This window comes from Elephantulus edwardii, unplaced genomic scaffold (assembly GCF_000299155.1).
Source record: "Elephantulus edwardii isolate Elephantulus edwardi_28Jun2011 unplaced genomic scaffold, EleEdw1.0 scaffold00326, whole genome shotgun sequence".
Taxonomy (NCBI): Eukaryota; Metazoa; Chordata; class Mammalia; order Macroscelidea; family Macroscelididae; genus Elephantulus; species Elephantulus edwardii.
The window spans coordinates 776172-798428 of record NW_006400076.1 but is presented as its reverse complement, the minus strand read 5'-3'; the positions used below and the strand labels follow the sequence as shown (position 1 = coordinate 798428).

Genomic DNA, 22257 nt, shown 5'->3' with positions numbered 1-22257 from the left:
CTCTTTTCATGCATCTTACTGCCTTTGAAAACCTGTTAGGGCGTCGGCTATGAGCTGATTCTGACTAAATAATGCATAAAAACATCATAACAAATAGGAATTTAATTAACATTCATTTCATAAACAGGCTTTGGTGGTTCAGTGGTGGAATTCTCACCTCCTGTGTGGGATACCTGCTTTGATTCTGGCCAATGTATCTCATGCACAGCCACCATTCATCTGTCATTGAGAGATGGAGAGTTGCATTTTGCTACGATACTGCACAGGTCTCAACAAAGCTTCTAGACCTAGAAGACTTGTAGATCTGCTTCAGAAAATCATCTGAAGGATCCTTTGTTGACCACAATAGACAGGTGCACAAACAGTCATAGGGATGGCACAAGACCAGCAGCCTTCTGTTCAGTTGTGTAATGGAATCAACATAAGGCAGGGGGCTGAGTCAATGGCAGCTAAACAATTTGGAAAATATATTTGTTGAACACCTATGCACTTTTCCATGAAGAATTTCCTATCTTGTGAAAAGACGAACCAGAGAATAGACATTCAAAAGAATGCTTTAATCTTGACCCAGAAACGTATCTTCCCTTTGAGTATATCACTTTAACCCTGTCTGCCACTATCCTTACCAACTTTTGAGCTCCAAGGGAAGAATTAATGATCAGGTTAGTCAAAGCTAAGATACTCACTCAATCGTATTTTGCTAATGGACTAGGTTACATGTAGCTCAAGGTCAGGACTAATACAAGTGTCTTTTTTGTGTGTGTAACGGTATACCATGTGTTAAGTCTATAGGGCATGGCACTTAAAGGACAGCCATCTTTTTTCATCTGATTGGCAGGAAAAATGGGCTGGAAGACTTTCTTAGGGCCCCAGCCATTTCTTTCCTCCCATATTAACTTGAAGGTTCAGGTTTGCTGATTTACTTGACTCAACTTTCCAAAGACGGTCAACATTTTTAGTTAGTAGACGTTGTGTTATATAATACTGTAGCTTCTCCCGTTTGTCTGTTGTTTCTTTTGTTTACACTTTCCTGGGAGCCCAGAGGGATAAAGGATATAAAACAATATCAACATAGAGAATATGCATCTATGAACATTTAGAGAGAGCTTTATAGAGACAGTGAATCATAATCATAGTACTTAAGTACCTGGACTTTGGACTTAGGACTGACTTAAACACTGCTTGAGTGACACTGGACAACTTTTTAGATCATTGCAATCTTCTGTAAAATAGTTATAATAAACTGTTCACCTCAGAGTCTACATGAAGTGTAGATAAGATGATTCACAGAGAATGCTTGACAACTTATGTAATAGGTGCTTAGTAAATGGCCTCGTGGTAAGAAGTTGGGAATCCCAAAGTCACGTGTTTCAGATCTACCAACTGCTCTGCAGGAGGATGGGAAATCTCCTTTAATTTACAGCCTCTTAAAACCTGCTAGAAGGTCAGCCATAAGTTTGTTCCGACTTGATGACAAACAACAACAATAATAATAAATGAGATGCTGGTTAACACTTGTTCTTAGGTGTGATTAACTCAGCTCTGGCACACAGTGGCCCTGTGTATAGTAGAACAAACTTCTGTCCAATCCTGTGTCATCCTGACAATCTTTGCTGTGCTTTGTCCTGTTATTGTAGTCATTATGTCAGTCCATCTTGAGAGTCATCTTCTTTCCCCACTATCCTTTTCCAGGGTCTTGCCTCTCATGACAACATGATCAAAGTATGTTGTCATTGTAGTTTGGTGACATCAAGTTGACTATGACTCAAAGTGATCCTGTGAAAAACAGCTCTGAACCTTGCCCTATCCTGCACTAACCTCAAGATCTCTATGGTATTGACTGTACCGTCTGTTCCATTGAGGATCTTCTTCTCTTTCCCTCACCTGCATAATTACCTCCCTTTTCCAGCAAGGATGATTCCTCCTGAAAATATGCCCAAAATATATGAGATGAAATTTTATCATCCTTACTTCTAAGAAACATGCTGATTGTGCTTACTTCAAGACAACTTTATTTGTTCTTTTTGCATTCCATGGTATAGTTAGTACTCCAACTACAATTCAGAGACATCTGGTCTTCTGTATTCCTTATTTTCCAGCTTTCTTTTTTTAAACTGAGATTTTAATGAAAGTTTATAAAGAACTTGAATTTCCATTCATTCATTGTTGCTTGTTTCCCTACCTGCCCCTCCCCTAGTTTGCTTTTCTCTTTATTTATATATATATATATATATATATATATAAAATTTTATTGTTGTACCATCCCCCCTCACCATCCCAGTCTTTTTTACTGTGTAGCTCTTATACTGGACTGTTAATATACAAATAATACCTAATTATATATTCTTTTTAAGCAGTTCTTTCCCTCATCTGTTTCCAAGCAGTGTACATTATTTATCCCCTCTTTTCTTAGTACCCCCAACCTAAATGTCAGTCCTGTTTTACAACAGTAGCATTATGTAGTATTTGTCCTCTTTTGACTGAGATATTTCACTCAGCATACTGTCCTTCCGGGTCACCCATTTTGTATAATATTTCATCAGTTCCTTGTTTTTCAGTGCTGTGTAGTATTTCATTGTATGAATAAATCACAGCTTCTCCATTAATTTGCTTGTTGATGGGCAGTTGGGTTGTTTCCATCTCTTTCCTGTTGTGAACAATGAAGCAATAAACATGGGTGTACATATATCTCCTTGGGTGACAGTTCTGGTTTCTTTAGGGTATATTCCCAGTAGTGGAAATGCTAGGTCAAATAGTATTTCTATTTCCAATTTTTTGAGAAAGTGACTTTCTGTCTTCCATAATGATTGCACCATTTTTCACTCCCACAAACAATGAATAAGGCTTCCAGTTTCTCTACAACCTCACTAGCATTTGTTGTTTGCTACTCTGTAGAATTTTCCTGTTGTTCCAGGAGTGAGATGATATCTCATAGTTGTTTTGATTTGCATCTCTTGTAGAGTTAGGGATTTTAAACACTTCATCATGTGTTTGCCATCTGAATGTCTTCTTTGGTGAAGTGTCTGTTCATATCCTGTGCCCATTTTGCAATTGGGTTGTTTGCCTTTATCTTGCTGTGGTGCTCAAGTATTCTATAAATTCTAGATATAAGTCCCTTATCAGACATATCATTACCAAATATTCCCCCCCCCACTCCGCCCCAGTATGTGGCTTTCCTTTTTACCCAATTGGAGAATTTTTTGGTGTGCATAGGGATTTGATTCTTAGAAGGTCCCATTCATCTATTTTATCCTATGCTGGTTGTAGGTTTTTCAGGATGCTTGTAACACTGTTCATGTTTTAGATTAGGGCTTCTAGAGTTCTTCAAGCTTTTCTCTAATGAAATTTATAGTCCTTGGTTTTAGTCCTAGGTCCTTGACCCACTTTGAGTTGTTTTTGTGTATGGTATGAGGTGTGGGTCTGGATTGAGTTTTCTGCAGATAGTTTTCTCATTTTACCAACACCATTTGTTAAAAAGGCTCTCATTTCCTCACTTAACTGATTCCATTTCCTTGTCAAAAACTAGTTGACCATAGGTAGATGGGCTGATTTCTGAGTTCTCACTCTATTCCATTGATCTCTGTGTTTGTCATTGTACTAGTACCATGCTGTTTTGATCAACACAGGAGTGTAGTAAGATTTGAAATCAGGAAGTGAGATACCTCATACCTTATTTCTCTAAGGAGTGCTATGCTTATTCAAGGTCTCTTTCTATTCCAGATGAAATTGGAGATTGCCTTTTCTATCTCATTGAAGAATGAAATTGGTGTTTGTATTGGAATTGCAGTCAACGTGTAGATTGCCTTCAGTAGAAGTGTCATTTTCACAATATTGAGTCTTCCTTTCTAAGAGCAAAGTATATTCTTCCATTTCTCCAGGTCTCTTTTTTTTTTCTTGTAGTAATGTTTTGTAATTTTCTTTGAATAGATCCTTTGTGTTTCTAGTTAGATTTACTCTCAAGTATTTAATCTTGTGATTAGCTATGTTGATGGGTGTTGTTTTTCTTAGCTCCAGTTCTGTATTCTCTTTGTCACTGTAGAAAAATCCAAGTGATTTTTGTATGTTGATCTTGTATCCTGCCAATTTGCTGAATTGGTCAGCTATGTCCAGTAAGTTTTCTTGTTGAGTCTTTAGGGCTTTCTAAGTATAGTTTATCATCTGCATATAGAGATAATTTTACCTCCTCTTTGCCAATTTGGATACTTCTTATTTCTTTCTTTTGTCTTACTGCTATCCCTACAATTTCCAATACAATATTGAATAGGAGAGGGGATAGTGGGCATCCTTGCCTAGTTCCTGTTCTCAAGGGGAATGTCTTTTATCTCCATTGAGAACAAAGTTGGCTCTCAGGTGTGAATATATACTTTTTACTGTGTTGAGGAAATTCCCCTCTATTCTATTTTGTTGAGTGATTTAATCAGGAAAGGGTGTTGGATTTTGTCAAAGGTCTTTTCTGCATCAATTGATAGGATCATATGGCTCTTGTTCCTTGCTTTGTTAATGTGATGAATTACACTGATTGTGTTTCTTATGTTTCTTATGCATACCTGTTATGAATCCCATTTGGTCATGGTGAATTTTTTTTTTTAATGTATCGTTGGAGTCTATTGGCCAAGATTTTATTCAGGATTTTTGCATCTATGTTCATGAGAGATATTGGCCTATAGTTTGCTGTTTTTCTGGTGTCTTTACCTGGCTTTGGTATCAAGAATAATGAGTCTGGGAGAATTCCATCTTTTTCTTTTTTCTGAAATAGTTTCTGTAGAATTGTTGAGAGTTCTTCTCTGAATGTTTGATAAAATTCACTTGTAAAACCATCTGGTCCAGGGCTTTTTTTTGGCTGGAAGTTGTTTTATTTTTAATTTCTTCTTTTACAGTGGGTCTGTTCAGGTGTTCAATTTTGGTTTGTGTCAGTTTAGGTAGGTTGTGAATTTCTAAGTGTTTGTCCTTTTCCTCTTGGTGTTCATATTTGTTTGAGTATAGCTTTTCATAATATTCCACTTTTAGCCTTTCTATTTTAGTTGGTTCTGTTGTGACATTGCCCATTTCATCTCTTATTTAGATTATTTGTGTCTTTTCCTTTGTTAGTTTTGCTAGTGGTTTGCTAATTTTAATGACCTTTTCAAAGAACCAACTCCTGGTTTTGTTGACATTTTCAACTGTTTTTCTGTTTTCTATTTTGGTTTTTTCCTGCCCTAATTTTTATAAGTTCCATTTTTTTAGAGGGAGTCAGGTTTTCTTGCTGTTCTTTTTCAATTTATTGGAGATGTTGAGTTAGAGAGTCAGTGATCTTTTTCCTGCCTTTTGATGTGTTTACTTATTATAAATTGATTATTGCTTTTGCTGTTTCCCAGAGGTTTTGATAAGTTGTAATTTCATTGTCATTTGTTTCAAGAAACTATTTTTTTTCAAAATTTAAGAATTATTTATTTCTCCTATCATCTACGGAAAAGGATTATTATGAGCACAGACTCCTTCACAGCTGATGAATTTTAAGGAAGAATAAATATAGGAGATCTAGATATTAATTCCCTTAAGATGATCTGTGTGTACTCTTTGGAAAGTCCTCATATAACCCCCCCTTTTTTTATTTCCATTCATCAAGAAACTTTTTAATTTCATTTTTTATGTCTTCTAGCACCCACTCATGTTCAAGCAAGGTGTTGTTCAGCTTCCAAATGTATGGTTTTTCTCCTCCTGTATCCTCTTGTTATTAATTTCTAATTTTGTAGCGTTGTGGTCTGAAAAGATGCTTTGTATTATTTCTATGTTTTTTAATTTATTGATTCTTGCCTTGTGGCCTGTTCTTGAGATCATTCCATGTACACTGGAGAAGATGATATACTGTCCTTTTTTTATTGAATTAGCCTATAAATATCTATGAGATCGAGTTGGTTTGTTGTGTGGTTTAATTCTTCAGCATTTTTGTTGAGTTTCTTTCTGGTAGTTATACCTTTTCTTGAGAGTGGTGTACTGAAGTCTCCAAATACTATAGTGGTGTTGTCTATTTCCTTTTTCAATTTTGTTAATGTTTGTTTTATATATTTTGCAGGTCTTTCATTTGGTGCATAGATAATTATTATTTTTATGTCCTCTTGTTCTATTGACCCTTTAAACATTATGTAGTAACCTTCCTTGTCCTTTGTGATCGTTTTTGCATTGAAATTTCTTTTATCAGAGATTAATATTGCTAATCCTGCTTTATTCTGGTTGTCATTTGCTTGATATATTTTTTCCTACCCTTTTATTTTTAGCCTTTCTTTATCTTCATTTTTTCCGGTGTATCTCTTGTAGACAACATTTATGGAATTTGATTTTTTATCCAATCTGCTATTCATTTTCTGTTCACTGTTGCATTTAAACCATTCACATTCAGTGTGATTATTGAGAGGCAAGGTTTTATTGCTATCACTTTGTTGAGTTCTTTTTGATATTGTTTCTAGTTACTTTGATCCATCCTGTTTTCTGTGGCACCTGTTTAAGAGGGGAGTCTCTCAGTGTTTCCTGCAATGCTAGTTTTGTTTTTTACAGACTACCTTAGGATCTCTTTTTCTGGGAATATCTTGATCTTTCTTTCATATTTGATCAACAGTTTTGCGGGGTACCATATTCTTGGTTGACAGTTGTGTCCTTTGAGTGTTCAGTATATGTCATTCCACTGTCTTTTTGCTTTCATGGTTTCTGCTGAGAAATCGGCATTTAATCTTGTTTGCTCTCTCTTATAGGTTACTCTTTGTTTCTCCCTTGCTGCTTTCAGATCTTTCTACTTACCTTTGGTTCTTTCAAATTTGACTATGATATGCCTTGGTGTTTTTCTTTTGGGGTCTATTCTATATGGTGTTTGTTCAGCTTCTTGAATATATATTCTGTCATTCTTTGAGCTGTGGTGCTGGAGAAGAGTATTGAATGTACCCTGCACTGCCAAGAAAACAAACAGATTCATCCTGGAGAGGGTTAGACCAGGCTGCTCCTTGGAGGCAAGGATTCTGAGCCTTTGTCTGACATACTTTGGACATATTGTAAGGAGGGAGAGGTCCTTGGAGAGGGTCATCATGCTTGGGATGGTGGAGGGGCGGTGCAGAAGGGGAAGACCCTCTCTGAGGTGGATTGATTCAGTGACTGGGGTAATTGGGATGGGTGTGTCAGAGGCAGTGAGATTGGCATAGGATAGAGTAGGGTTTAGGGCTGTTGTACATAGGGTCGCTATGAGTCACAAGCGACTTGATGGCACATAACAACAACAACATTCTTCATTATGTATGGGAATTTTTCTTCTAGTAATTCTTCCACAACTTTTTCAATGCCTTGCTTCTTCTTGTTCAGGGATTCCAATGATGCACATGTTATTTCTCTTGATAGTGCCTGTGTTATTTTTATGTTTTCTTCTTTTTCCTTCATTTTTCAGTCTGCTTTTTGCTCTAGGAGATCAGTGGTGACAGTTCTATCTTCTGTATCACTGGTTCTGTGCTCCATCTCTTCAACTCTTTTCATGTGTCTTTCCATCATGTTGATAGCATCTGAAACATTGGACTTCATATTTCAGATTGTGGTTTCTTATTTTTCCAGAGCCTTGTTTGTTTTATTTGGATTGTTATTTATTATGTATTATTATTTCTTTTTAAGGTCTTCTGGTTTTTGCTTGCAGTGTTCTGTAATTTTTCAAGTTTGTTTTTACCCACTGAAAATATTCAGTCTTTTAAATTTTGTGTCAAAAGTTCCATCAGATTTTCTGGCTTCAGGAAATCCATTGCTACTGTCTCACTTTTTGGAGGTGACATCTTTCTTTTCGCTTGTGTAGGGTGTGAGATAGCCTGCTTCTTATGTGACATTGCTGTGGTAATTTTTCATGCCTTAAGTGATAGCAGGTTCTTGATCTGTCATGACTGCTCCAGAAAAGGATGAGGCAGCTACCCTTTTTGGGTTTCTCTCTGAGCTTCTGACTGAAGGGAATATATGCATCAGTGTGAGAGAGAAAAGGCCTGTGAATTGACAGCATCCCCTTTCAGACAACAGATGCAGCTATGCTGGTCCTGTATGTTCCTGGATAAAGGCAGTTAATTCACTAAATGTGAGAAGACATAAGTCAGAGTGCAGAGATGCACTCAGGGAGGTTGTGTGCCGAGACCTGAATGTAAAACTAGGAAGCCTTAGTTTTACCTTCAAGGACTGAATCTGCCTCCTCACTTGAGCTCCAGCTGTCTTACTCCCTTCTGCTTGAGCTTAAGGGGGGGGTCCCATGTGGTTCAGCCAAACGGCAGTGATCCCCACAGAGTACCTCACACAAATTTCAGCTCTCCTGCTCACTCCAGGCACGTCACGCAGCTTGTCACTCCCAGTACGTTGTTTCCACCTGGTGCATTGCTCCTGGCATGGTCATAGCTCCCAGAGCAGGCCCTAACTTTCATATACCTAGGAAATTATTGAAAATAGCATGGCTTGGAGCAGGATCACCTTAGTCTTTAAACTAGCATCTATGCTTTTTAGGGGAGGCTTATTGTCAGCTGCATGCAGCTTCTGGCTTCTTGAGGAGCCGCAGGTATGGAGGGATCCAGGTGCTTGTAGCGTTCTATTTGCCCAAAGTGGGGGTTGGCAGAGTGAACTTGCCAGATGAGGTGGAGGTGTCTGGCCCAGAGTTTGTGAGCATTTGGGCATGCCTGATAAAGGTCATGCCAGGCCTAGAGCCTTGGGAGGCTTATTGTCAATTGCATGCGGCCTCTGGCTTCTTGAGGAGCCGCAGGTATGGAGGGACCCAGGTGCTTGTGGCATTCTATTTGCCCCAAGTAAGGGTTGGCAGAGTGGACTTGCCAGATGAGCTGGGGTGTCTGGCCCAGAGTTTGCCAGCATTTGGGCTTGCTGGATAATGGTAAGTTACTTAAAGATAGCCCAGGCCTAGAGCCTTGGGAGGCAGACAGTGTTGGGTGAAACTCTCTGATTAAAACAAGCTACCGCAGTAACATCAACATAGAGAATAATCAGCTGGCCCAGCAGACTGAAAGCAATGCAACCAAGCCAAATGTGAGTGACTTTTAATCCGCGGCCCTTGGGCCTGTCTTTCATTGTTTTTGTCCAAACACTCCTCTAGGTCATTATAGCCCTATTGTGTCCACTTGCCATACAGCTTTAACTTGTGGTTGCGGTGAGGCTGAACAGTGTAATGATGATGTGTCAAATGTGTTAATGGTTGGTTACCCATGGTGGATAGTGTTGGATGAAACTCCCGATTAAAACAAGCTTGGAAGCAGGACTGGCATCCACTTCTGTAATAGCTTGCCTCTGGAAACCCTATGAACCTGGAGAGAGAATGAGAGACAAGTGTTGAGGATTCTCTCTAAACATGCTGTTTAGAACTTTGGAGAGATTCTTTATAGGAGATATTTCCCAGTGCAACAAATCCTTTGAGTTCCTGACTTCTGTTAAGTCAAGACCAAGGTATATAAAACAAAATGTCACCAATCTTGCTTTTAAAAGAACACTTTGGCTACACCTTTTGCAAAACAGATTTGATTGGTATTTGGTAGTCTGTTGTACATTCATATTTTTCATCATTGCCACAATTCAAAGACATAAATTGTTTTATCTTCCCCTTTTGTCCCAGCTTTCACATACAGCAATTGAAAATACCAGTACTAAATCTTCAGTAGTGCTTTCGTTATCCAACACCTATTTCTTATCATATAAATTTGATGATTACTTTATCTTTTTGAAGAATGGTGAGTGTATCGAATTCAGGATCTGTGCATCTTTTATGTTTCCTGCTTCTTTCAGTATTTTGCCTATAGAATCCTTCAGTATTTTAACATGTTGCCACAAATGACAGCAAATATGTTTTTAAGCATGATCATCAATTTAAAAAGTGTGAGGCAATGTGTTAACTTAAGACTCGAATATTTTTTTCCAGTTTCTTCATTTTAGGAAATGCTAAGCATGTTCTTCCCTTTCGGTTTTACTAACTATAAATCTTGACACATTTCTTTATAGTTCTTTGGGAGTTGCCTTTTAAAAAATGTTCCATTCAGCTCTCTTACTTCATCATTCTTTTCACTTCAGCTTTACTACATCCTAGAGTAAATTTCAGGGTCTCTTCATCCATTTTGGTCTTGCCTTCCATTTTGTCTTTTTAATAAACTCTGTCTATTAATGGAGAAGGTGATCATACCATGGACTGCCAAAAAAAAAAAAAAAACTAAAACCCAAAACAAACACAAACAAACAAATAGTTCTGTCTTGGAGAGGGTGAAGCCAAGTTTCTCCTTGGAGGCTAGGATTTTGAAGTCCCGTCTCACATACTTTGGGCATATGGCCAAGAGAGACCAGTTCTTGGAGAGAGACATTATTCTTAGAAGGGTAGAGGGACAGTAAAAGAGAGGAAGACCCTGGATGAGATGGTAACTAGGGCAATGGGGGTTGGTGTGTTAGAATTAGTGAGACTGGCCCAGGACAGGGCAGGGTTCAGAGCTGCTGTACTTAAGGTCACTGTAGATCACAGGTGACTTGATGGGACATAATGACAACAACAAAGACGTGTTTGGAGGCTCCTGTGTGAAGCTGTTGGATTCTGGATGATGGTTTCTTTTGTCTTGGTGAGGATCAAGTCTGGACTATTTGGTTTTGGTGGTTTTTGTTTTGTTTTTCTTTCTCAATTGGGTGTGAGCTGGTTGGATTTTTTGCATTTAGCCAAGAATTAGTTCTGAGCTGGAAGCCTCTTAGTTTAAAGTCAACCATGACCTTGTGGGCAGGCTGCCCTCAGGCTGGTGTTAATTGTGTTTGGGATGGACATTCTTCTAAGTGGTACAGCACTGGTCCATCAGTTACCATATTGAAGTAACTTAGGATTGCTGTGGTGGTGAATGCTGTGCCACTGGTGTGTCAAATGCCATAATGGTTATCCATTATGTTTGTTGGAGCTCCCAGATTGATTCTGGTTTGGAAGCAGGAGTGGCATCCACTTCCTAAACCACATGCCTCTGGAAACTATGAACATAGAGAAGCAATAATAGTTATAATACAGGGTTCAGGTCTTTTGTTCATAGGGTCGCAATGAGTCATGCTCAACTCAGCAGCATTTAACAATAACATAATATCAATCGCACTCAATGGTGATTACTTTTCTAAAACATAATGTATATAAATGATTGTATCACAGTCTTCAGGAATGAAACACAATGTATTTAAAAAATCGTATTCAGTGAGATAAATTATGAGAGGAGTAGATAAAGGTATTAGGGGATTATCAGGATAAAGGTATTTTCTTCATGTATTATGCTCTTGATGTTACTGCACAATTCTAGTCATCAGTTATTAGTTAAATTAGTCTCTAAATTTAGGTGAGATTAGGGAACTCTGATGGCCTAGTCCACAGTGAGTTGCACTGCTAACCTCTCTGGCTGTTTGACTCTATCATTGTCTCCACTGGAGAAAGATTTGCCATCTTTTCTAAGATTTATAGCCTTCTGAAGCCACGGAGGGTGGCTCTGTATTAGTTCAAACTCCATGACAATGAAGTTGAGTTTTTGTGTATTTCATCTGGTAGGTCCATATGTATAGTAGGTATGGATGTTGAGTTTTTTAAAAATGTATTTGCAATAAGTAATTTCTTCGTTATGCAAAATTCTCTTATAAAATATTTGGCCTTACTTTTAATCACCAAGGCTATATTTCTAACTGCCAATAGCTTACATGTCAATGTAAGGAAAACAGAAATCCTTACTCTTGGACCAATAGACAACATCATAGTAACTGTAGAGATGACTGAAGATATCAAGGGTTTCTTTTTACACAGATGTCTAGTCAACACTCATGGAAGAAGCAGTCAAATAAAAATGTGTATTCCATTACAGCAGCCTGCTGTCAAAGATCTTTCTAAGGAGCTAAAGGCCACTTTGAGAGCTAGGGTGCACCTGACTTAAGTCTCAATGTTTTCAATTCTTTTATTTGCTTGCAAAAGTTGGACAGTGAAAAAGGAGGCCAAAGAAAAATTGATGACTTGGAATTGCGATATTGATGAGGTATATTGAATATACGATGCATTGCACAAAGAAGAAATAAACCTAGGCTGGAAGAATTGTAGTCAAAGTGCTCCTTGGAGGAAAGGAAGGGAAAACTTTGTCTCACATACTTTGGGTGTGTTATCAGGAAGGACTAGTTCTTGGAAAAGGGCATCATGCTTGGAAGAGTAGAGAGAGAAGAAAAGGAAGATGGTCAGTGAGATGCGTTGGCACTGTGTCTGCAAGCATAAGCACACTGGAGATGGTGAGGATGACGCAGGATAGGGTAACCTTCAGATCTCTTGTACAGGGGCTTGCTGTGAGTCAGAACTGACTCATCACCTAAAAGCACCAACAATATTCCTTTATGTCCAGTGTTTCCAGTTTAATCACCAGTAATTATTAGTTATTAATACATCGTTATTTCATGTTTGATGAGTTTCAGACTCCAGAATTTTATAGAAATTTTCATTATCTTTAGTGGTTGGCTTGTGAATTTGAAAAAAAAATCATATTAACAAGTCTTTCTTGTTCAGTATGGATATTATTCAATTAGTAACAGCTATGTACTTCAGGATAGATCTTAAAATAATTCTTTTTTTATGAATTTGACAGTATATACATTTTCTGTTTGTCAGTTCCAGCATAGTAGACCACGTGTTCATGCCACTCACAATGGCCTGTACCAGTCCATTTCTGCTCACTGATGCCTAGGATATCCATCTTTATGTATTCCATTTTAGTTTTGACAACTTCAGTTTTTCTAGATTCTTACTTTATACATTCAATTGTCTGGTTGCATCTATTTATCCTCATTTTGAATTGTATCACATGAGCAAAGGAAAAGGCTTTCATTTCTTTTTTTTTTTAGGCTTTCATTTCTTAAAGCTTTACTCCATTCACATTGTTAAGGTAAACTCCATTTTGAGGAAGTAGGTAATGCTTCCTGGCAGTATTTTAATGACTTTCAATCGTCTAGCATTATACCAGACAGTGTTAGGCTTGTAAAGGGCTCATTATTTCAGAAATGTTTATCCAAGCTTGCTTCTGGTCTATCATAGTCTGGAACCTTTGCTGAAATCTATTTACTATGATATTTGAAGTACATCCAAGACACCACAGTACGACAAACTTACAGATGAATGGTGATAAATATGATAAAATATTACACTTATTGTAGACAATTTCTACTTCTCATCTCTGTTACCGTTACAACTGATGATATGATGCTAAGTGTTTATATGCACTTATTTTATTTTCTAATTCAATTTTTTAAAGTAAAAAGTTGTGCTGTCCAGTCGAAAAGACCTAAGCATTGTATTTGTGATGACTGCAAAACTGTGGATCCCTCTTCTTTTTTACACAAAGAACAAACAAGTAAAAGCCTCCCTATGGTGAGTGAAATTGAAATATTTTTTAAATTTTCAGCATAAAAATGCCATTTTGGGGACTAGCTAACCGCTGGTTGTTGGTAGTATTCAGTTACCTTTTAAGAATATACAGATTGAACATTTTTGTGTGTATCATGAGAAAGTAATGTTACTGAATAGAATAAGCTAAGAAGGCATTGTTTGCTTACTTCTCATTTTTCTGCATTGAATGCAGAACTATTTGCTTCTGTTCTTTATACCGGTTTTGGTGATAAAACTTTTTTTCCCCAAGACACTGCCACTGTTATAATGTATCTATAATGTATCTCCAAATGTATTTAGGATATACAGTGGCCCCAGAATCCAGATAAAAAAGAAGAAAACAACCTGATTTAGTAGTCCTGACATTTTGTCTCTTCTCCTTTTGTGGCCTTAAAAATTCAGCCCCTGAGAACTGTTCCCAAATCTCCTATGACCACTCTAGATTAATTTCTTGCGCCAGGGGAATTCCTTTTCTTTTTTCCATTCTTGAATGTATGTGTGTTTGTGTCTCTTTGTGTGCACTTAAAGATTATTAAACTTTTATTCAATGTTTCCATTTATTTAGAATGCACAAGGGTTTTTCTAAACCTGTTCATTTCACTATATTAACTGTGAAGATCTTTTCGGTATATTTCTATGCAAAGATTGGCACATTATTCTTTTTAAAATACCTCTTGTTATATAACTACACAGTTATTTGCTCCTGGAATAATATATTTAATTTTCTATGTCAAAACACAAAATATAATAAAGATCTAGAAATCTAAAGAAAGCCAACTTAAAAAAATAGATTAAAAACTTCAGTGTCATTAAGAGTTTGTCTTACACAAATGTGAAATTGTTGGATATTGAAAATGTCTAGCCAAATGGAAGGAAACGGCAGTAGAGTTAGACTTAAAGCAAATGAGATTAGTTTAGTGCTGCCTTGTAATACTTACCAATTATAGCATGTATATAGTCATAATTATTATTTCAAAAATAATAATAATAGTTTTTTGCATTTACTGAGTACTTTCTGTTTAATTATCTTCTAAACAATTTCTGTTAACACACTTAGTCCTCATAATAACCCTCTTTGGGTGATGGTGGTGTTTTTAGGTGTCATCAAGTCAACTGCAACTCATAGTGACCCCTTGCACAATGGATCTGAACCTTGTCTTTTAACTTTTGTTATTCTTATTACCTTTATCATTGTAGAATAAGAACCTAAAGCAAGAGTAATTAGGTAATGTTATCCAAGATGACATTTCTATTAAGTAGTGATGACAGGTTTAAGCCTGGTTCTAAAACCTGTACTCTTAACTGCTCTGCTATATAGAATAAAATTGTAAGAAAAGAGTCAGAAGCAAAGATGATCTTGCCATAGTAAAAATAGCAAGTTTAGAATTAATTCATAGTGAAGCTTTGCAGTAGATAGAATGAAAAGTATCTAAAGCTGCTATTGCAAAGACAGATCCTAGTTTAGGATATTTTAATGATTTCTTTGGGTATGAGAAGTAATAATGAATGGCAGAGAAAGAGATCTTGGTGGTAAGTTTATGCTGGACAGGTGGAATGTGGAATTGACATGAAGTGTGAGGTTTTGGTGCATGGTGGATCTGAGTGAGTGCACCCACAGTGTGAGGCAAGACAGAAAACAAAGTTGGCATCGAAAGATATTTCCTTTATCCTAAAGGCTTTTCATGGGTGCAAGTTCAGATCTTCAGCCAGAGGTTTTGTAAATGATACGGATTTGATAAGCAGCATGTATTGAGTTTTTTTTAATGTTACTTAGTTATTGTTGAGTACCATTAAGTTGGAACCAGTGCCCATTCAAATCAAGTACTTTTGAGTTGGCAGCACAATTCTCTACCACTAGGCCACCAGAGCTAAATATTTCATATGTATTACTCAGTTCAGGCAAAGACTAGATAGATAATTTGTTATAAAAAGAGGTAGAGTTGGAATTCATATGTAGGCCGTCTGATTCCAGAGCCTACACACTATGATTCCATTTCTTATTAGAGAAGATCTGAGCAGTGAGTTGTTGAAATTTCAGATAGGGGGAGTAAAACTAACAAAGGCACGTAGGGTATTAAATCACCCTTATGATTTTTTTTTTGAGAGAATAGTGTGTTTTCATTCCTGACATTTAGTTTCAAATTTTAATATTGTGAAATGAGTAGTTCATAAATCCTTACAGTGAAGTTGTTGCATATATGTGACTTTTAATAGCAGTGTGCTGATTAGTAGTATTTTTTTCCTTTCCTATACTTATAATTTTAAAAGCCCTGATGGTGTGGTAGTTAAGTACACTGATGCTAACTGAAAAGTCAGCAATTCAAACCTACCAATAACTTCATGGGAAAAAAGATTTATCAGTTGGCTTCCATAATATTTACAATGTTGAAAGCCCCATGAGACAGTTCTGCTCTAGTCTATAAAGTTTAATGAGTCAAAAGTAACTCCACAGCACACAACATATCCCTAATTATAACAAAAATCAGTGAAAAAGTCTGATCAGAATATGGTTGTTGCAACAATGAATGAATGGAAATCCAAAGTCTCTGTAAATTTTTACTGAAATTAATAATAAATTTAAATTAAAAAAAATTAGAAAAAATAATACAGTTGTTATTTTTATATTTTCTTTTCTAGAAGTAGATCTGCTACATAAAGTAAAATACATTTAAGTGTCTAAATTATGCAGGAAGCATTATTAGAAGATGGAGAGTATACAGAGTCATTTTGCCAAAAGGAATTGGTGGACACAAAAGAATTTAATGAAACAATGCATGAGCAAGAGCCTGTGTTGATGAAGGAGGAAGTTCAATATGCTCTGAAAGAACTGGCAAAAACCATGGCTCCAGGAATTGATGGCATACCAATTGACATATTTCAACAAACAGATGCTGCCCTGGATGTGCTCACCAAGTTGTGACAAGAAGCAACCACCTGGCCTACTGACTTCTGGAAGAGATCTATATTTGTTCCCATTCCAAAGAAAGGTGATCCAACAGAGTGTGGAAATTATCAAACAATATCATTGATATCACATGCAAACAAGATTCTGCTGAAGATCATCCAAAAATTACTAGAGCAGCACATCAACAGAGAACTGCCTGAAGTACAGTCTGGATTTAAAAGAGACCGTGGCGTTAGGGATATTATAGTTAATACCAGATGGATCTTGGCTAAAAGCAGAGAATACCAGAGGAATGTCTGTCTGTGTTTCATTGACTATGCAAAGGCACTTGATTGTGTAGATCACAACAAACTGTGGTTGACTTTGAGAGGAATGGGGATCCCAGAACACTTGATTGTGCTTGTGAAACTTGTACTAGGGAGTCAGTTGTCAGCGCAGAGCAAGGTAACTGCATGGTACAAAATTGGGAAGGGTGTGCATTAAGGATGTGTCCTATCTCCATATGTTTTCAATCTAGATACAGAACAGATTATCCAGGAGGCTGGGCTCTATGAGGAGAAGTGTGACATCAGGACTGGAGGTAGACTTACCAACAAACTCCATTATGCAGATGACACAATTCTGCTTGCTGAAACTGAGGAGGACCTGAAGTGCTTGCTTCAGAAGGTCAAGGATTATAGCCTTCAATATGTATTGAAGCTCTACATCAAGAAAACAAAGATTATCACCACTGGGCTTATTAGCAACATCACGATAGATGGTGAAGAGATTGAGCTTGTTGACAGCTTTAGTTTGCTTGACTCTACAGTCAACACTCTTGGTAACCAGCAGCCAGGAAATTAAAAGATTAATTGCATTGGGAAAGTCTGCTGTCAGAGACCTCTTCAAGTTACTGCAAAGCAATGATGTTAATCTGGAGACAAAAGTGTGCCTGATAGAGGCCATGGTCTTTGCCATTACTTGCTATGTATGCTTCAGAGAGCTGAACAATGACTAGGGATGATAGAAGGAGAGATGATGCCTTTGAGCTTTGGTGCTGGAGAAGAGTATTGAGTGTACCAAGGGCTTCTAGGAGAAAAAACAAGTTAGTCCTGGAGAAGGTGAAACCTCACTGTTCCTTGCAGGCAAGGATTCTGAAGCATCCTCTGACATTCCTTAGACATGTTGCAAGGAGGGACCAGTCCTTGGAGAGGAACTTCAGGCTTGGGAGGGTGGAAGGACAGTGCAGGAGAGGAAGACCCTGGATGAGATGAATTGATTCTATCATTGGGGTAATGAGCATAGGCATGCCAGAGACAGTGAGATTGGCAAGGGATAGAGCAGGGTTTAGGGCTGTTGTACATAGGGTCACTATGAGTCGCAAGCGACTCGATGGCACATAACAACAACAGTACATTATGTCTATAATGAAAGTTAAGTAAAGCTTGAGCACATTAGATCATAAAAAGAAATTACCAATTTTAGCAGGATTTTATTTTAAAAAATAATTTAAGAATTTAATGTAACTCTGTAGTCTTTCATAAAGGATCATTTTCTTAAGCATCTTATTTACTATTGCTTTTATCAAAAGGATAAGAGAAATCAGACAATGAATGTCATTCTACAAGACATAGAAGAAAAGCAAGAAAATTTATTAGCCTTTGAAATAAGAACCCCTAGTGATGCAGGTAAATATTGACTAATATTTAAGTTTTATTATTTCATATATACAAGGTAATTGCTAATTATTCTTTTTAAAGTTACCTTTATTTTAAATTCATAATGACTTAAAGATTAGTCTTTTTTATGTGAGAGTTTTTTAAAGTGCAGAAATAATTTGTTGATAAAGATACCTTTAAGATATGAGTAATTGGAGAGACACTCAGATTCATGATCAGAGAAAAGACCACTGTGGATGACACATTTAGACCAAATTGTGACAAAACCTATATAATAGTAACTGGAGATGAGATTATGTTGCTCCTCAGCTTCAAGCTATGGTAACCTTTAAAGATTTCTTTGTTCTTATATATGCTATTTTAAAAATAAAGCTATACAATAATATTCCACCACTATTTCTTGTCCCATGTGTTGAGCATTTAGATTATATCCCAGTTTTTGCCCTTAATGCTGCTACAATGCAGTCCCTGAAGTTACCATTATCTTTTTTTTTCTTCTTCTGTGTCATTGAGTCAGAACCAACCCATAGTTAACTTCCTAGCAGGTGATTAATAGAAGTTGGATTATTCAATTAAAATACATTATTAGCATTTTCAAATTCACTACTTCAAAGAATTGATGTCTTTGAGCTGTGGCGTTGGCAAAGAGTACTGACCATCCCGTGGACAGCCAAGAGAACGAACAGATATGTCTTGGAGAAGGTGCAGCCAGAGTACTATTTGAAGGCAAGAATGATGAGGCTTTGCCTTACATACTTTGGACATGTTGCTAGGAGGTGTTATTCCTTGGAGAGGAACATGATGTTGGGAAGGGTGGAAGGTTGGGGAAGAAGAGAAAGATCCTCAACCAGGCAGATTGACGAGGTCACTGCTGCAGTGGACTCTTGTGTGTCAGGAAATGTGAGGATGGTGCAGGACAGGACTGGGTTCAGTGTTCACAGGGTCACTATGAGTCTTACTAGACTCGACAGCAGCTAACAACAATAACAACACAACAAATTGTATACCAAATTCTTACCAACATGTTTTCATGTTTATCTTTATACTTCTAGTAGCATTAGGATTTGCATTTTAAATAGTTTTGATAATTTAATGATAAAATAGTTCTCATTTTCATTTGTCTTCTTAATTATTAGAGATGTGTTTTTAGTGGATTTATTTCTTATCTTGTGAATTGACTGCTTTTATTTTTTACCCCCACCACTCATTTGTCAGTTTGTTGTACTGTGGCAGCTTGTATAGTGCTATAATGGTGGAAGCTGTGCACGTTTATCTCAAATAGCAGTAGGATCACTCATAGTAGACACCTGTAGGAGTACTTATAAATTAAGAAAATCCAAATAGGAAGCAGGACTGACTATTCACTTCTGATAAAATGGACCTTTAAAAACCCTATGAATAGCAGTGTATCATTGTCCAATATAGTGCAGAAATCACTAACATCAGTTTAGAAGGCATCAAAATACCATTGTGGAAGAGATGCCTCCTTAGAGTAATCTACCCAAATAACATGGTTGGAGTAAAGCTTTCAGCCAATCAAAACCCTTCATTTAATGATGTGTCAAGACTCAAAATGAGGAGAAGGGATGTAATCCTCTATTAGTATATGGAACATATAATGTATGAACATATAAAGAAAATAAAAATTATCACTACTGAACCTCCAGGCAAATCATGCTAGATGGAAAAAAGCAAATGGTCAACAACTTCATCTTACTAGAATCCACAATTAATACATTTGGTACCAGCTGTGATCAGGAGATGTATTGCACTGGGAAAGTCTGCAGTCAGAAGCCTCTCCATGTTATTAATGAGCAGTTATGTCACCTTGAGGCTAAGGGCAGACTATAATCTTTTCTATCACTTATTACACTACTGAGAGCTGGACAAAGAATAAGGATAGTTAAAGAAGAATTGATGCCATTGAACAGAGATGTTGGAGGAGAGTACTGAACATGCCATGGAATGCCAAAAGGGCAGATATGTCTTGAAGAAGATGCAGGAAAATGTTCCTTGGATGCAGTGATGGCTAATCTTCATCTCACATACTTTGGGCATGTTGCTAGGAGGGGTTATTCATTGAAGAAAGACATGAAGGACAGGAAGACCATCAACAAGGTGGATTGACACAATGACTGCAGCAATAGGCTCTAGTGTGTTACAGCTTGTGATGTTGGCATAGGATAGGATAGGGTTCAAATCTGTTGTCCATAGGCTGTGAGTTGGGCTCAACTCAGTGGCGCCTAACAACAACATAATAATGTGTGAAGTCTGAAACTAGGAAAATTTGAAGTTGTGAAAAATGAAATGAGATTCATAAAGATTGATATTCTGGACTTGGATGAGCTGAAATGGACTGGTAGTGACCATTTTGAGTGGAACAGTCTTTTGTCAGCCTAAGAAAAAGAAGAAAGAAAGAGACAGGATACCAGGAGTGGAGGAAAAACAGAGCATAAAGACAGGGAGTGAACTTCTGGAAAACTGAAGCCCTCAAGCCATACCTTTCTGTAGTTTTAGTGAGAATCATTGGGAAGTAAATCACAAAGAGAGAACATTTGCAAATGAAGTTGATTTTTTTCTGTTGTCAACCTTATGCTTATTCCAGTCCCAGGGATTAGTAAATACAATCCAAGAATTGTGAGGATGCCTTAGGTCTACCTAGGTGCTTGACTCCTATGACCTGTCTCAGGGGAAGTTCCAGCTTGTATTTATGCCTCCCTCATATCCTGATACAGCATTTGGTTAGTTATTAGAAGTTTGATATTTGGATTCCCACAACAGTAACCTGGACTATTATTCCAGGTAGACTACTTGAAGATGAATGGTGTTAAACCCACCATCAAAAGAAACTTTCAAGATACTCCTGAAGTATGGTGCTATCAGCTGTTACTACAATGTTATTCAAAGATATACATAATTTCTAAAGCCAAAGATGGAAAACATTGAAGATTTTTACCAATGTAGGTAGTCTGATAGAAATAAAGCTAGAGATGGCATGCTAAAATATTGTAGAACAAACAAGTCACTCACTGCAAATTAGAAATGGTGGTGAAGGTCAGTATCTTCAGTCAGAATGAGGCCAGGGGTTGACTCCGGAAAAGACCATCAATTATTCCTGTGTAAGTTCAACCTGAAGCTGAAGAAACTGAAAACAAATCCGTAAGAGCCAAAATAAGACCCTGAGTATATTCCACCTGAATTTAGAAACTGTATGAAGAAGAGATTAGAAGCATTGCACACAAAAGGACAAAAGATCAGACCAGTAATGGATGACTTTAGTGAAATCATACATGAAGAAACCGAAAACTCAGTAAAATTCAAAGAAAGAGGAAAAGACCAAAAAAGAGAAAGAGACTGAATCTTGCACCACAGCATGTTGTTAGGTGATATCATGTCAACCATGACTCATAATGACCCTCTGAACCTTGCCCTAGTCTGTGTCATCCTCATCATCTCTGATACACTTGAGACATTTTATGTCATTGTGTCAATCCACAGTGTTGAGGATCCTTTTCTCTTTTGCTGATTCTTCACCTTTCCCAGCTTACTTTTTTTTCTAAGACTGGCCACTGTTAACATGCCCACAGTATGTGATACATGTTTCATCATCCTTTCCCCTGAAGAGAACCCTGTTTGCCCCTTCTTTAAGGATCAAGCCCTAATGCACACCTTTACTAATTTTAAACCATGAAGGGTGTCCTTACTGTGTTTACACAACAGCCTCCTGGTCTAGGGATAGGTTTCACATGAGTACTTTCAAGTGTTCGAATGTTCCCATTCTTCTCAGTGTTAGCCATAATATCTTACAATCCACACATTCAAATGCCTTTGCACATCCTTCTGCTATCCCATTCTTTCAGCCAAATGCCATCTACTCTTATTTTATTCTCCTCCCAACCCCCCCATGTCAGAGCTTCTTTATAACAGTGGGGCTGTGCAGTGTTTGTCCTTTTGTGACAGATATTTCACTCAGTATAATGTCCTCCAGGGTCATGCATGTTGTGTAATGTTTAATGAGTTCATTAGTTTTCAGTGCTGCGTAGTATTCTGTTGTATGAATAGATGTTCAAAATTCCAGCTATTAGAGAGATGGAAATAAAAACTGTGAGATACCATCTCACCCCAGCAACAATAGCAGAGTTCAACAAAGCAGCAAACAGTAAATGCTGGTGAGGTTGTAGGGAGATTGGAACCCTTAATCACTGCTAGTCAGAGTGTAAAATGGTACAGGCACTATGGAAGGCAGTTTGGTGCTTTCTCAAAAAGTTGTCAATATCCTGTGCCCATTTTTCAATTGG

General features: G+C 37.3%; 1 protein-coding gene across 1 annotated transcript in view; it reads left to right on the top strand.

Annotated features, from left to right (window-relative positions):
* Nucleotides 1-22257, top strand: part of ANKRD31 (ankyrin repeat domain 31) — a 246018-nt gene that overhangs the window by 178771 nt on the left and 44990 nt on the right. Inside the window, 3 exon segments of the mRNA XM_006901438.1 lie at nt 13263-13361; nt 16590-16605; nt 17880-17968. Coding sequence (XP_006901500.1) covers nt 13263-13361; nt 16590-16605; nt 17880-17968 — 204 coding nt within the window.